At 36.6% G+C, this 13,437-nt stretch overlaps 1 protein-coding gene across 2 annotated transcripts; it reads right to left on the bottom strand.

The window, feature by feature from the left end:
* Positions 1-740: 740 nt before the first annotated feature.
* LOC147387055 (phosphatidylinositol deacylase) lies at positions 741-12,497 on the bottom strand. 2 transcript variants are annotated; one of them, XM_086420489.1, is made up of 18 exons: positions 11,570-12,497; positions 10,464-10,712; positions 9,432-9,622; positions 9,163-9,331; positions 8,018-8,155; positions 7,752-7,941; positions 6,974-7,119; positions 6,013-6,189; positions 5,513-5,623; positions 5,234-5,353; positions 4,928-5,084; positions 4,288-4,451; positions 4,054-4,140; positions 3,285-3,613; positions 2,885-2,966; positions 2,537-2,676; positions 1,623-1,896; positions 741-1,313 (listed from the first exon to the last, which is right to left on the bottom strand). In XM_086420489.1, exons 1-18 carry the CDS (start codon positions 11,873-11,875, stop codon positions 978-980), a joined length of 3,366 nt encoding a protein of 1,121 aa, XP_086276615.1. In that variant the 5' UTR covers positions 11,876-12,497; the 3' UTR covers positions 741-977. The 2 variants fall into 2 exon arrangements, with proteins under 2 accessions (XP_086276615.1, XP_086276616.1); XM_086420490.1 differs by having other exon boundaries at positions 1,623-1,872.
* Positions 12,498-13,437: the final 940 nt, after the last annotated feature.

Below are 13,437 nucleotides of genomic sequence, written 5' to 3'. Positions count from 1 at the left end.
AAGCCAGGCTGACCTGAAAAAAAATTTGCTCAAAACTTTTTCCTCACACGATCCGAGATCGACCAATCGACCAATCACATTAGCCCATGTGTATCGAGGCATCCCCAAATTTACAAAACTACCCTTGTTAGGTTACATGTGTCACGCACAGTGGAGAACCTGTGAGGTCTGTGAGGAAAAAGTCTGAGAGCATAAACTTCAGGTTGATTCGACCATAAACTTCTCCCACAGAAAAAGATAAAAGGTTTTGCTAACTTTCACTTGAAGCACATTGCTTCTTCTGTTGCACTCATCAAGTGGGGGTGGTGTTCTGGTAGAGTTCAAACCAATTTAATAAAAGAAAAATGCTGAACTGACTTCCTACAACACTGCGCTGATGTGGCAGTGTGCACATAACCATAGATTTTTTCCTTGAGAAACATAGGTTTTTTTTCCTCATATCTCGAGCAAAAATATACGGTTTGGTGCACAATGTCGTAGGGAATCAGTTTTGAACGACTCTTAGCAAAATTATGTTATAATGACCTTTTCTTTTAAAGGGTAGATAGCAATAAGTAAAACATCACCTACATACAATGAATCAGTATAGGCTTGGGTGGAGTGTGCATAAAACAAAAGGTCTGAACGAAAATAACAGCACCCCTACCTTGTTTTGGCAAAAACATGAATTAGTGAGAAAAATATAACCGACATAAATGGAAAATGGAACAGAAAAAGGAGAAGCGGTAAGTTAAAAAATGTCGATAGAACCTGATATCGCTTCATTTTTCTCATCTCATCAGTAAACAAAACAGTTTCAATCATGTATGGATGGATGTATCTGAATTGCAAAATCACCGGCAACTAAGCCAAGTCCATGGTGCATGTCAGACTACTACCATCAGCATATACTCAACAAAGAGAAAATATACAAGAGAAGAGAAGTACTCGTTTCTGTTCTTCCACGTGGATTGGATTTTGGGGAGTAAAAGAAACTCTCAATGTCTGTGTGAATGCTTCCGACTATTGCTGAAATAAGCCTCACCCTTCTCTCTATTCCTTCTTTCAATGATTCTCATAGCAGACAAAATCACACCAACAGCAGCCATGGCATAAAATGCCCTGTAGGGAGCAGAGGCTAGGCCAGAGAGATAACAATAGTATCCAGCGATCAAGTAAACAAAGCTCAACCCAACTTCCTGGCCCCAGAAGCCCGGGAAAGGAAACGAGAGGGTAGAGAATTCGGGCTTTGAACAGCAGAGAGCATGGAGAATGACACCCACACAGAGGGCAGAATCCAAGAACCGTGGAAAGCTCTGACCCATCCCAATTCTCTGCAACAAATAGAGATCTCTTTATGAGAGATATACAAAGATCACAAATATACCAAGAGAAAACACTTTCTTTCAAAAGCTCAAAGGGACATGGATACCTGAATTGAGTAAGCAAGGTAGTCAAGAATAAAATTAAATAAATTTCAAAGTTATAAAAATATAACTTGTAGAGTTGTGTGTCCGTGCTGGATTCAAGAGTGTCGACTCGGTTTGGCAATTAAAAAAATGTTAAATCCTTCCTATAGTAACTTTTGAAATCCTGGTGGTACCTTTAAGCTTCACCTTGGACAAGGATAAACATATTTGTACCTGTAACCAAGCCACAAGTGAAGGAACAAACATGAGGGCCGCAAGAAGGTGCAACATCAACATTCCATGCCGATAGTTGAAGATCTCTAATTGCGTGGTACCATAGCTTTTTCCCGAGTTTTGGCTGTTGGGGGAGTTTTCCTCAAGAGGGAGAAACTGGTCATATCTACCGTCGGACATAAATTTGGAATGCTTGGACCCATCACCACCCTCTTTTTTGGAACCAAACAATTCCTCCCTTTGTGCATGACTGCGAAAAGAAGCCGCCAAAAAACTGTTACAAAAAGCAGGAGTAACACTTAGGATCACCGGGGTCACAACTGCAATATCAAGAAAGAGGCAGTTATACCAATAAGCATCATGTTTTTAGTGGAGTAACACCAAATCGATGACACTTGTTTTAGTAGGTAGGCCATGACAACACTGAATCATTTTCGGCTATGCACATTCACATATTATGATTTGGATGAAAATATTTTCTTTGATAAGTGATTTGGATCAAAATATCATTAGTGTGATAGACTCAGAAAGTTAGACCAGTCAGCCAATTGAGATTCCCAAGTGTCTAACACATTGGTTTTTTGGGGACCTCACTTTTCTCAGCAGTCCAAGTTTTTCACTGATTTTGCTATAGAATGGACAATTACGATGGTCTACACATGGTTTGTGGGCTAGAAATCATCCAAAAAGGTGGTCCACAAATTTAATGTTCCAGGTAATGTTTAGACACCTAGGCAAGCAATATACATGGAAATAGTATCGCATGATGGACAACTTTTTATCCATCATCGACACAGTCCAATTCATCCTTATTTTAATTGAATAACACGATATTTAACAAATTCCAACAGACCATGTCAGTAATGGAAAATGCTAGGAAACGTGGATATATGCATAAAACCCATAGCATATACCTGCTTAGAGAAATATGGCAGTACCAAGCATGAGAAAGGAGCAGTACGAACAGACCCAGCGCTGGATGAACAAAGCAGATTAAGATAATCGCAACCAATGCAGTAACAAGAGTTGGATTGCCTTTGAGAATCCTTGTTGCCTGTTTAATAAATGGATCAGACCGCAGTTGGCAAGTTCAAAATTTAATTAGGTTGCCAAAAATAAAAAGAATTTAAGAAAGATTTAGGAGAGAACTAAAATATTCTACTCAAATATGGACACTGTACACATGTTCCTAGCAGATAAGACTGTTAGCCCGTCCTAATTTGACATACTTTTAAGCATCTGAGTCTTAGTTGAAGGGTTACCTTAAATGAAAAGAGGATGGAGAAAACATTAAGGAACCGACGGAGAAATGTAAAGTGAAATTTTTCCTCCCACACTTGCCACCTGCAAAATACTACCACATCCTTCCATTGTTAAAAGGGACACTGTAATTATAATACTTTCTCTGCCAACAAGTGACTGAGAAGAAAAAAACCCATGAGAAAAATATTTAAGATATCTTTCCAGGATATATAATTTTAAATCGTTGAAATATAAACCGTAAGCTACGTATCATAACTGAGCTCTCAACATTTTCTAGAATAACAAAGTTTTATCTGCAGTTCTCCTACAAATAAATTCTTTGATTGTCCATCTTAATTAATATAGGAGTAAAAGAAAACACCTATGAAAAACAACGAGTCAAAGAAGGATCCTACTAACCGCATTTTGATGAAAATGTGTACCAAGGCAGCCATGTAGAAGACCAATTGGGAGATCAAAACCAGAATGATCACAGAACCATTAGCAAATGCATAGCAAATTAGGGAGACGATGAAGAAGCTGGCAAATGGAGGAAATGGTTCAGATGTTAAAAAGGAAAGAACCAAAGAAACCATAATGGGTAACACGCCTAGGAGCAGAAAGTATAGTGGCATTCTCAAATTGGACTCCACGGCATTCAAAATGGATGGTAGAGGAAGATCAAGCTCCCATGCCCGTGCTTGCCGCATCAGAGCAAAAAAGATCACAGCCATTGAGAAACCAATTATCTGCATGAAAGCATTCCAAAAGAATTAAAAAAAAATTATCAATATGAAGCTTCAGGCATCAAAAGATCCAAAATAAGTAACTGAACTACAAATATGCATGTAAACAGTAATTATTCAGCACTAGAAGAAAAAAACAAGTGATAGAACCACTGTTGATGATGGAGGACCGCAAGCAAATGAATCTAAGGATGGAGCCATTATTGATGACTTCAGTCGATTTCAGGGGGATTCACATATAAGGTAAACTATATTATATGCAAGTGTTTCGTGCAGAAGAAATGCAAATCAGTTTTTCCTTTTCTTTTCTGTTTTTCCCCCCCTACATTTCTCTCCAAGGAAAGTGTGATTTGTGCTGAAAAAAGTCTTTAATGTATGTGTCAAAGAAGAATGAAAGGTAAAACTAATGCTAAAAACAGATAGGGCAGCTTAGCAGTCATCACCTGAAAACAGTAAAAAAGCATAAATCTTCCTGCAGCAGCAGTGACAGAGACAGCAGCAGTGATCTTATATGAACAATGTGGATCTACCTGCAAGAAGGGTGCAGATTGCAGAATTAAAGGGACTGTCTGATCAAAAGAAAAGGAATAAAATCCAGTAGAGTCCTTATTAGTCTCATGCAAATATTGGATTGTGATGACAGAGCAGTAGTTTATGCAAAAGAGTTGAATTCACACCATCACTAAAACAGAGGTCTTCTCAGACCCTTGAATTGACCCCCAAAATGCTGGAGAGGAATCCACCATGATCGTCTCAGAAAACAAATTTGGAATTATGTGAAGACCTGATGTAGAATCCCAAGCAATAGCTACAGGCGGAAAACAACGCAGTTTGCAAAGCTCTGCAGAAAGAGCAATCATTTCAGCTCTAAGCTTATTAGAGCGCTACACGGCAATCAAGGAAGCTATATCTATAATTAGGATTAGCATTAAATTTGCACAAAGCTGAGAAGTTTTGCATAAAAGACATCCATGTGTTACAATATTAGTCGAGATATTTGGAAAGATATTAATTAACAGTCAGTCTTGATTGAACAAAATTATCAACGTACTTGCAACTCTCTCTTTTTCTTCACTCGATTGCTTACCAATTCTTTCAAATATAACTGTTTTAAGAATCAAAAGTTAAAAAAGACACGTTCGTCATTGCCTGACCAATAACAGGCACACTTGGATCATCATCAAACAAAACCTTCTCCCAAAATTTTGTTGAGAGAATTGCAATGCGATCAGTATGTTTTTAAAGATACTTTAAAATGAATCAGGTTATCATAAGATCATAAACAGAGACTAGAACGATTATATAGAAAATCCTTACTGCTGTGTTCCACATCTCCAGCTTCTTCAACTGGAAGCCCAGAATTTTTAATTCCACAGCCTGCTGTTTTCAGAGATAAAGTAACCGGCAAAAGGCCTAAGCTTATTGAGAAGGATAGATTCAAAGCAAGAGGATGATCCTCCACCAACATAAATTCCTGCATAACATCCAAAAGCATAAACCCATCAACATAAGTCAAAACCATTAAGACGAAGTTTGTGAAACTAAATTGAGTAACCTGAAGATATTAGGTGCTTTTGAAATTTTAAAATACCAATAAACGGATAACTTGTTGAACATATTAACCTGTTCAGCATAGCTAGAAAATAGCAAAGAACTATGGGAGAACTCTCTCTTCCCTTCCTCTGGATTAAAGAACTGTCCAACTGCCATGGATGCTGCAGGTGGAGGCCTCCCTGACACAGTCTGGGAAAGAAAATACCAAGTCACAAATCCATTGTTTTCAATTAAAGAAATATTGAGGGACATTAACTTAAGAGATGAGGAACACAGCTTATGTGCAATAATATATACTATTACCAAGCTCAAAATATTATTATAAGGAACAGTAAACGAAACCAATACCGGACTTGGTGCAACAGAGATAGTAAGGAATCGGAAGCCATGCATATCCTCAGGCCCCAGCCGAAGTACAGCAGATGGAGGAGCTTGTTCGGTTTGGCTGCCTGGTTCGATCTGGTATATATAAATAGCACAAAAATGTGAACTCAGTATCAACTTATAGTGAATTTTTGCAACAGGCCATGAAAACTACACAGATTTTGAACCTCCTATTTGAATAGGGTTGGCCTATTTTTTATTTTCCAAAAATTTTCTTTTTAGATGACATAATCATGGTTTAGAGTTTCACACCATCTCAGAATGTCTCGGGCAAGACTGAATGGAACATTGGTCCCGATCCCAAGGCATTCATGTTTTGGATCGTCTTGGTGGAGACAGACTCGGTTTTAAACATTGGATATAATATATACTATTTATACTGGAGAAAAAATAGAAAATAATGTGGACTAATGGAACTTTTAGGGACATGTATTAAGAGAATATCAGAGTGCAATGTTTAGTACCTGCCTTGGTGCTGGTCCAGCTGGAATGTGCACCATCTTTGATGTCACCTCTACAACTCTTTTACTTGGAGGTACTTCTGAAGTTATTTTGCTCTTTTCAGGCCAAAGATGAAGTCTTACCCCAGAACATGGAGCGAGATTTGTAACAAACATAAAGTGGCTTTTCCCGTCTGATCCCTAAGTACAAAAAACTGCAAGTATTGAATCTTTGGAGCAAAATGCAGAGGGCAAATTTTATATTTCCTTTTTTCCTACATTCTTTAATAAAATTTTACAACATTATCTATCAACATGAAAAAATAAAAAATAAAATAAAAAACAATATAAGCAAGAGTATCAAAATGAGATGATATGCACAACATCTGGATCTAGTTAAATTGGGAGGTTGTAAAGCTCTTTGAAGCACATCTATGTCTTATCTAAACTATCTGTAGTCTGCGAGATGATCCTGTTTTAGCATCATATGGTTAAGTGAAGCATAATGTTCAAAACACATCAGCCAACGCCAAGATATGTTAACTCCCACAAATATGGAAACAAGGTATGCCAACGTAACATAAAAAAAATTTATCTATTATTTGAGTAAAATACATTAAAAAAAAGATTTTAAAAGACTTATTTTAGCAATAGTTATGTGTGTAAAATAGAACCCATTGCATATGTTTGCAAAAGTTATTGAAAAACTGGCTTTAGTAATGTTTCCATTGGTTTTGAAAATTATTACAATGTTCCCATATATTTCCATGACATCGGCCATATGTTTCCATTTCCAGAGAGACCAAAACTTAAAAGTGGCACCAAAAATGAAAGCATGATCTTTCAAAAAAATAATAACAGTTGACAGCACTCGGCAATTAAGCATCTACAGATGGGTTTGATTCCACTAAAATGAGTTCTCAAATTCCACAAACATATTAAAAGAATAATAATAATTATGAAAATTAACTGGAGTTGTGCTAACCAGTTTCTGTATGTCTAACCACCGCCTTTTCCCATCTACTGCTAAAACAGTGACAGTAGTTGCCTCAATATATAGATCCCTCTCAAGGCCATCATCACTCCAATGAATGGATTGCGGACAAGAGGAGAAAGTCTGAACTCGAGATTCTACAAGCACAATACATTTCCAGTTTATAAAGTTAACAAAACAAGTTGAGCACAAAATACATAAGAAAATCATGTAAATCCTATTAATATTTAATATGGGTACAAGAGATTATTCTTAGCATGTTGGGTATAATATTCATCTGGTGTAAGATGACTGGGGGTTTTAAGGGTATCTTCTTTGAAGAATTTCTTTTCAGATGGGATTGAGTTTGAAGTTTGAGAGCAAATGTGGAGACACTTGAACCAAATGGAATACACGGCTTTAACAGGAATTGAATGGAGGAAGATGATTTCTTCAGCCGACCCCAAATATTTGGGATAAAGCTTTGATGATGATGGCAATGAATGAAAGATTAATAGAAGACCAAGATTATAGCTTTTAGGGGTTTTCCATACAGGTTATATGATGTCTTTCGTGAAATGCCAGCCAAGACACTTCAGAGGAAGTTTTTAAAATAAACAACCATAGATCTCAAGTTATGCATGTTACCAATATATCAATTTAGAAAGTACGAGTCCTTTTGCCACCTTAGCATTCCCAATAATAATAAACTCACAAATTATGAGACTTCGATTAGAAGAACTGGATTATGATGATTAAGCACCAAAAACAAATGAATAATAGATAATACCAGCAGCACTTTTCTCATCCTCAATGGGACCATCTGTGGAAAGCTTAGATGGTCGTGCCTGCCTCATCCAATTAAAACTTTGTGGTATTGCACTACGAAGCATTTTGTCGAATGCAACAAGTCTTTTTTCTGTGCTAGAAAATGGTTGACCAGTTTCTGAGTCTATCAAACTCAGAAGAGTGTGTGACACCTGCAATAAGAATGTAGCAAATCACAAGTGTGCGAACGAAAAAACAACATGGGTGTCAAGAAGGAAATGTTCTCACCTGTACAACAAGTTGATTACACCATAAAATAGCCTGGTGTTCCATTGACACCCACACATTCTTCATTCCTGTACTAGCTACCATAAAACCATGAGTAGGAGGCACGATTCCATCGAGGGATTCCAACTTCGAACGAACCTAGGAATGAGAAAGCCAAGAAGTCAATACTCACACTTTACATACGCAATTTGATTGGTTATCATTCAACATAAATACTATCTGAAAAGCAAATACACTTTTTGAGTAACCAAAAAGAAATAGAATAACAACTATTTCAGCAAACCAAACTACCCACTGAATTCCAATGAAAAAATAGTACTTTCTTTAAGACCAATGTAAAACTTTCCACTTTTGCATAAAAAAGGACCATCTAACTGAAAATTGTAATTTCTTTAAATCACCTTAACAAAGAATGGAAAAAAAAAATTGAACTTTCTTCAAGTCCAATGTCAAACTTTCCACTTCTATAGGAAAAGGGACAATCTAACCAAAAATAGTGCTTTCTTTTAAATCCCCTTATTGTGAGATGTCTAGCATTCCTTAGTTGGGCTTGGGCTTCAAGAGGCTACTCAGAAGTAAAGAGTCCTTTTCCTACCATAGGGGATCTGTCAAACGGTAAAGACCCAGAGTTTTATTGTGTTTTTTGCTCTTTTTGATTGCTCTGTAAGGTTTCTTGCGGCTGAGAGAGTTGCAGAAGAGTGAGAGCTTGTAATCTTTACCACTGATAGTGGATTGATCTCACTCTCCTCCGTGGACGTAGGCAATTTGCCAAACCATGTAAATCCCGTGTTCTTTGTGTGATTGCTTTCGTTCTATCTGTTTTCTCTTGATAGTGAAGGTGCAAAGCATTGGGAAATGTGACTGATGGAAATCATTTGCCAGGAAAGGGAAGAAAACCTCAGATCCACTCCATACGGTGCTCGAGATATCCATGTTATAGTGCAACATTTGTAATTAATTAGCATAATGAGTTACTTATTGAAAATCTCTATAATTTTCATTGGATTATAGATTCTTTTTTCAATATTATGATAGACTGACTTGCAACATAAGACTTAAACCAACACCTTGGGCACATTTGAAAATTTCTTACTGGCAATCCTCATGGTTACCGAAGTGCAATTGTACAAGGGGCAAGGACAAACCTGGTAATCGCGAATGCCACCTGAAACAGAGACAACCACAACATTAGAGAGTGTAGGTCCAGACAATCGGCCTTTACTAGTCATTTGGGCCTCATAACCCTTTCTCCATTCTTGATTTACATGTGAAAAGTAGTGCCCCAAAGATGGTTGCAATGCCACAGGAGGTGACCTGGAAGTAGTAGTTCAACCTCATCAAACAATTTGACAGGTAAGTCAAAGCATAAGATTTGTGCACCATCATGAAGTGGTTAAAGAAGCAACAAACTTACTGGTGAGGGCTTGAAAGAGTGAGAATAGTTGCAACTGCTCCCTTCCTTAACTGTGGGTGAACAACTACAGCTCTGGCTACAAAACCACCCATAGAATGGCCAACCAATATTACACTTCTGGGTAAGCTTCTAGAGGTTTCAGCACCTTCTTTAGACCGAGCCTCACTAGACTCTTTATATAGATCCAAAATCTGCAAGCATAATCAAATAATAAGTTTTATGAATTATAATGGCAAATTGAGAAAAAGAATATAAACAACTGAAATCCTCAAATCTGACCAGAACAAATGCTAGTTTAGAACATAGTCTCTCTAGCAATCAAACAACCAAAAGTTGTGATCGAAGATTATAATCATACCAAAGTAGCATATATATTTTATTCTTGTTCCTGAGCTACCATTTTGTGCACTAAGAACAAATAAACCATACATGTAAAGTTTAAAGCCTACTATATCTACACATCAAAAGTAACAATGAATCAATGACTACAATAACAATGTCATTCCCCCTCACAGACTGCCAATACTATTCCCTTCCCCAAGTTTTTAAATATCGGTTTTAGCATCAGTTTTAGTCCTCGCGGAAAACCAAAATGAAGTCCCAAAATTCGATAATACAGCAAAAAATTTAGTCAATATAATGTAAATTTTGTATGAACATGGCCAAGAATGCTTAGAATTTTAAAACAGACCTAAACTGAAACAAAATCCTGCTCCACACAAAAAGTTCTAAAGAGCCTGTTAAAATATCAAAAAATCTTGTCAAGGACTACATACATGTTGAAAGCCAAGAAACATAATCCAACATCAATTTACAAAAAAAAAAAAAAAAAACAGTTATGGTAAGGAATATATTCTATATGGTTTGGTACTCAGAACACGATCTTGTGCAATTTAATCAAAATTGAACTTTGAATTTGGAGAAACAATTTCCAACTTCCGTATGATATTTGAGGTACTTGAAACTTTAACGAAGAATGGTTTCCTCTTAAGAAATATCATGTAATTTATGTAAAAGTAATGAAAATGATACCCTGTGGATGGCATATACGACATATTCCGTATGTTCTTCAAGTATCCGGCCATCCATTGCAGAATGTTCCTCTTCAAGATCCACAGCAAACCAATCTACCATGCAAGTGTATTGGTTGGGTAATCTAAAATCATTAACATCTATAGTCCCTAATCGCTCCTCAGGAGTCAGGGAAGCTTCCTGATAAAATGTACGCTCAAGTGGACCCGCTTGGTATGCCCTATCAGATTCTGCTGCCAAGGAGCGTACCTGGAAGAAGGATAGAACGAAAACTTATGACTCGAAAAATAGCATCAAATTTTAGACATTGGAGGTTTCAGTATCCATTACAGATCCAGTATAGTGGATATAAGAAGTGTTGAATATGGCAAATAAAGAGAGTAATTTATCCATCATGGAACCAGTATAGTGGTGCATCTATCTTCTCTAAGATAGATAGATAGATAGGCAGAAAATAGCAATTATCCTACAAGCAATTGCAGCAGTTCAGCACTGTATTATATTATTATTCTAGCTTCTATTTGGGATAAGGCTTTAATGATGATGATTTTGGTTTAAGTGAGGTTTGGCCTCACAATCTGTTTTTTTTTTTTTTTTTGGTGGGTTGGGTTGGGGGGGGTGGAGGTGGAGGGGGATAGCTGGAAAGTGGGTTTCATCTTGTGTCATTGGAAACCAATGAAGAGATGGAGAAATCAACATTTGCAAACTATAAGCTATACAGAGGTCCCTAGTTGTTTCACATCTCCAAGGATGTAAAATATGTACTGTGGTTGAAAGAGAGTGTTGTTATACGAAAGAAATTTGAACACTTGCTTTTGATTTCATGAAATTGTCTTTCTCGTGGTTTGGAATCGAGAACAAATAATTGTTAGCTCCGTCAAAGAAGCTTGAGTTTCCACATTGTCTCCATGGCACTTTATCCCATGAATCAGATGCTAAAAAAGATTTAGTTTCCTTTCAAATAAAATTTGTTTCATACTTTCGTTAATTCATGTTAAAACAATTCAAGGAATTCAATATTACTAGTTCATTTGATGCCTTAAAAGAAAACTATGAATCCAACAAAACCACATATTAAATATCAAAAAAGATGATAAGGAACTTACCTGTTTGTAACTACCGCCATTGCCCGGAATAAAAAGTACAGGTACGCCACTGAGCTTCTTAAGATGCTCCTCGAAATCAATCTTTTTCCATCCTTCATGGTACAAGAACAATCCATACTTTCCAGGGGAAACATTCGTTGGTGTCGATATTGGAATGTAAGTTGGATACATGTAAGTCATAATACAACCATTCGGAACAGGTTTTAGCAAACCATATAGAGCCGCAAGACCAATCCATAATGTAAAAGTAACCAGAACCGCTACTCTAAATTTGCCTCTAAAACCCCACACTGTTGAATCAAACATCTACTCTAGCTCTCAGTGAGTCCAGAAAACTCACTGATACTTCGAAGAATTTCAAGATTGTTGGAGAGGAAATTCGAATTTGAGTGGAAAAACAGACATACAAATCTGAAAATATTGATTTTCGATTCCAAATGAGAAGATAGACAATCTCTGAGAAATCTCCTCAATTCAAACTTTCTATAATGAAAACTAAAGTTCAGATCGATCTGAAACTCTAAAAAAATCAAACAACCTCGTTTACAGGATTGAGACACAAAATATCCCTATCTCTTCAAAAAAGCACGATTCGAAGACCAATCCTTGACATTACAAGCTCATTAAACAGAAAATTTCCTACTTTAAACGATTAAAAACCTCATTAATACTTACTAAGCTTCATCAGATTAATTGACACAGATAATCATCAAGATCTCGATTTTCAAATGAGCGAAAACCTCATTCAAAAAGAATTTCACCGATAGATCGATAGATCTGGAACTCGTTTTGCAGAGAAACTGAGTTTCTCTCGGTTGAGAAATCTCAAGAAAGGAAAAAGAATTGCAGAGAAGAGAGTAGAAATAGCGAAGAAGAGAAGAGAAATGGAGACACTAACAGACACCAAAGATGCGTCTGTCACTGTAACAAAATTGTATTTATACAGTATTACATATAAAGCTGAAAATCTGAAATTGGAGAGAACTGGCGCCTTTTTTGTGGGATTACCGGTTGTATCCGGTCATACTAATGATATTTTGGATGCCGTACGTCGTAGCCACCTGGCATATTAGGTAAAGGAGAGGACGGTTTCACTTGAATAATTTAATGAGTAAATGTCCTGTGCTGTCGGTAGTTGGATTCCAATCCTACTCCTACTTTCCGATAGGCCATGCGGTTGCGTGCCATATAATCACATAAAAGCTGCTATTGACATACCATCTTTTACTAATGCCACACCAATTTCTATATAATTCACTTGGTGTGGCAATAGCAACTCTGATGATTGGATGATTGATCTTACTTTTCACTCATATAATTCTATTATAGACTTCTAGTTGAAGAAAAGGGGCTATAGTTAGTACTCGTCAAATTTGGGATCTGTATCAAGTATGTTCCAATCCCATAAAATGTTAGAAAGAATATTAATTATGTTTTATCTTTGTTTCAATATTTATTTAGATTTTGAATATGAAATTGGGTTTGCCTCGATCCGATTGTTATTCAATTGGGTATGGATCCTAATATTGAGATCTAATAAAATCCAATCCAATGCTCATAGAATTTATCTCGGGTCTAATCCAATCCTTATTGGGTTGGTATTAAAACGGTGCAACTTGGTCGGGTTTAAAGTGAGAACTAAACCTAACTTATAACTTTGGACTGGTTCGGTTCAATTGGAAACAAGTTTTGATTCGGTTTTGAATTAAGAAAATTGAGAATTGATCAATTCAGTTCGGTTCTCAATTCAAAGCTTTGTATAGAATTGATCCAAACCAAGATCTTTGGACTAGTTTGATTCAATTAGGAACAAGTTGTGATTTGGTTCTGGGTAAAGAAAAATAAAGAATCAATCAATTCAATTTCAT

The sequence above is a fragment of the Akebia trifoliata genome, chromosome 13 (assembly GCF_017979445.1).
Source record: "Akebia trifoliata isolate Shusen 1 chromosome 13, ASM1797944v1, whole genome shotgun sequence".
NCBI classification, from domain to species: Eukaryota; Viridiplantae; Streptophyta; class Magnoliopsida; order Ranunculales; family Lardizabalaceae; genus Akebia; species Akebia trifoliata.
This window is presented reverse-complemented; position numbering and strand designations above follow the sequence as displayed.

Coding starts and splice junctions, on each gene's coding strand:
- LOC147387055 (XM_086420489.1), bottom strand. CDS start 11,875: ATGTTTGATTCAACAGTGTGGGGTTTTAGAGGCAAATTTAGAGTAGCG. Junction 9,332..9,431: donor ACTCTTTCAAGCCCTCACCA/GTAAGTTTGTTG, acceptor TACTACTTCCAG/GTCACCTCCTGTGGCATTGC. Junction 7,120..7,751: donor GGATGAGAAAAGTGCTGCTG/GTATTATCTATT, acceptor TTGTGCTTGTAG/AATCTCGAGTTCAGACTTTC.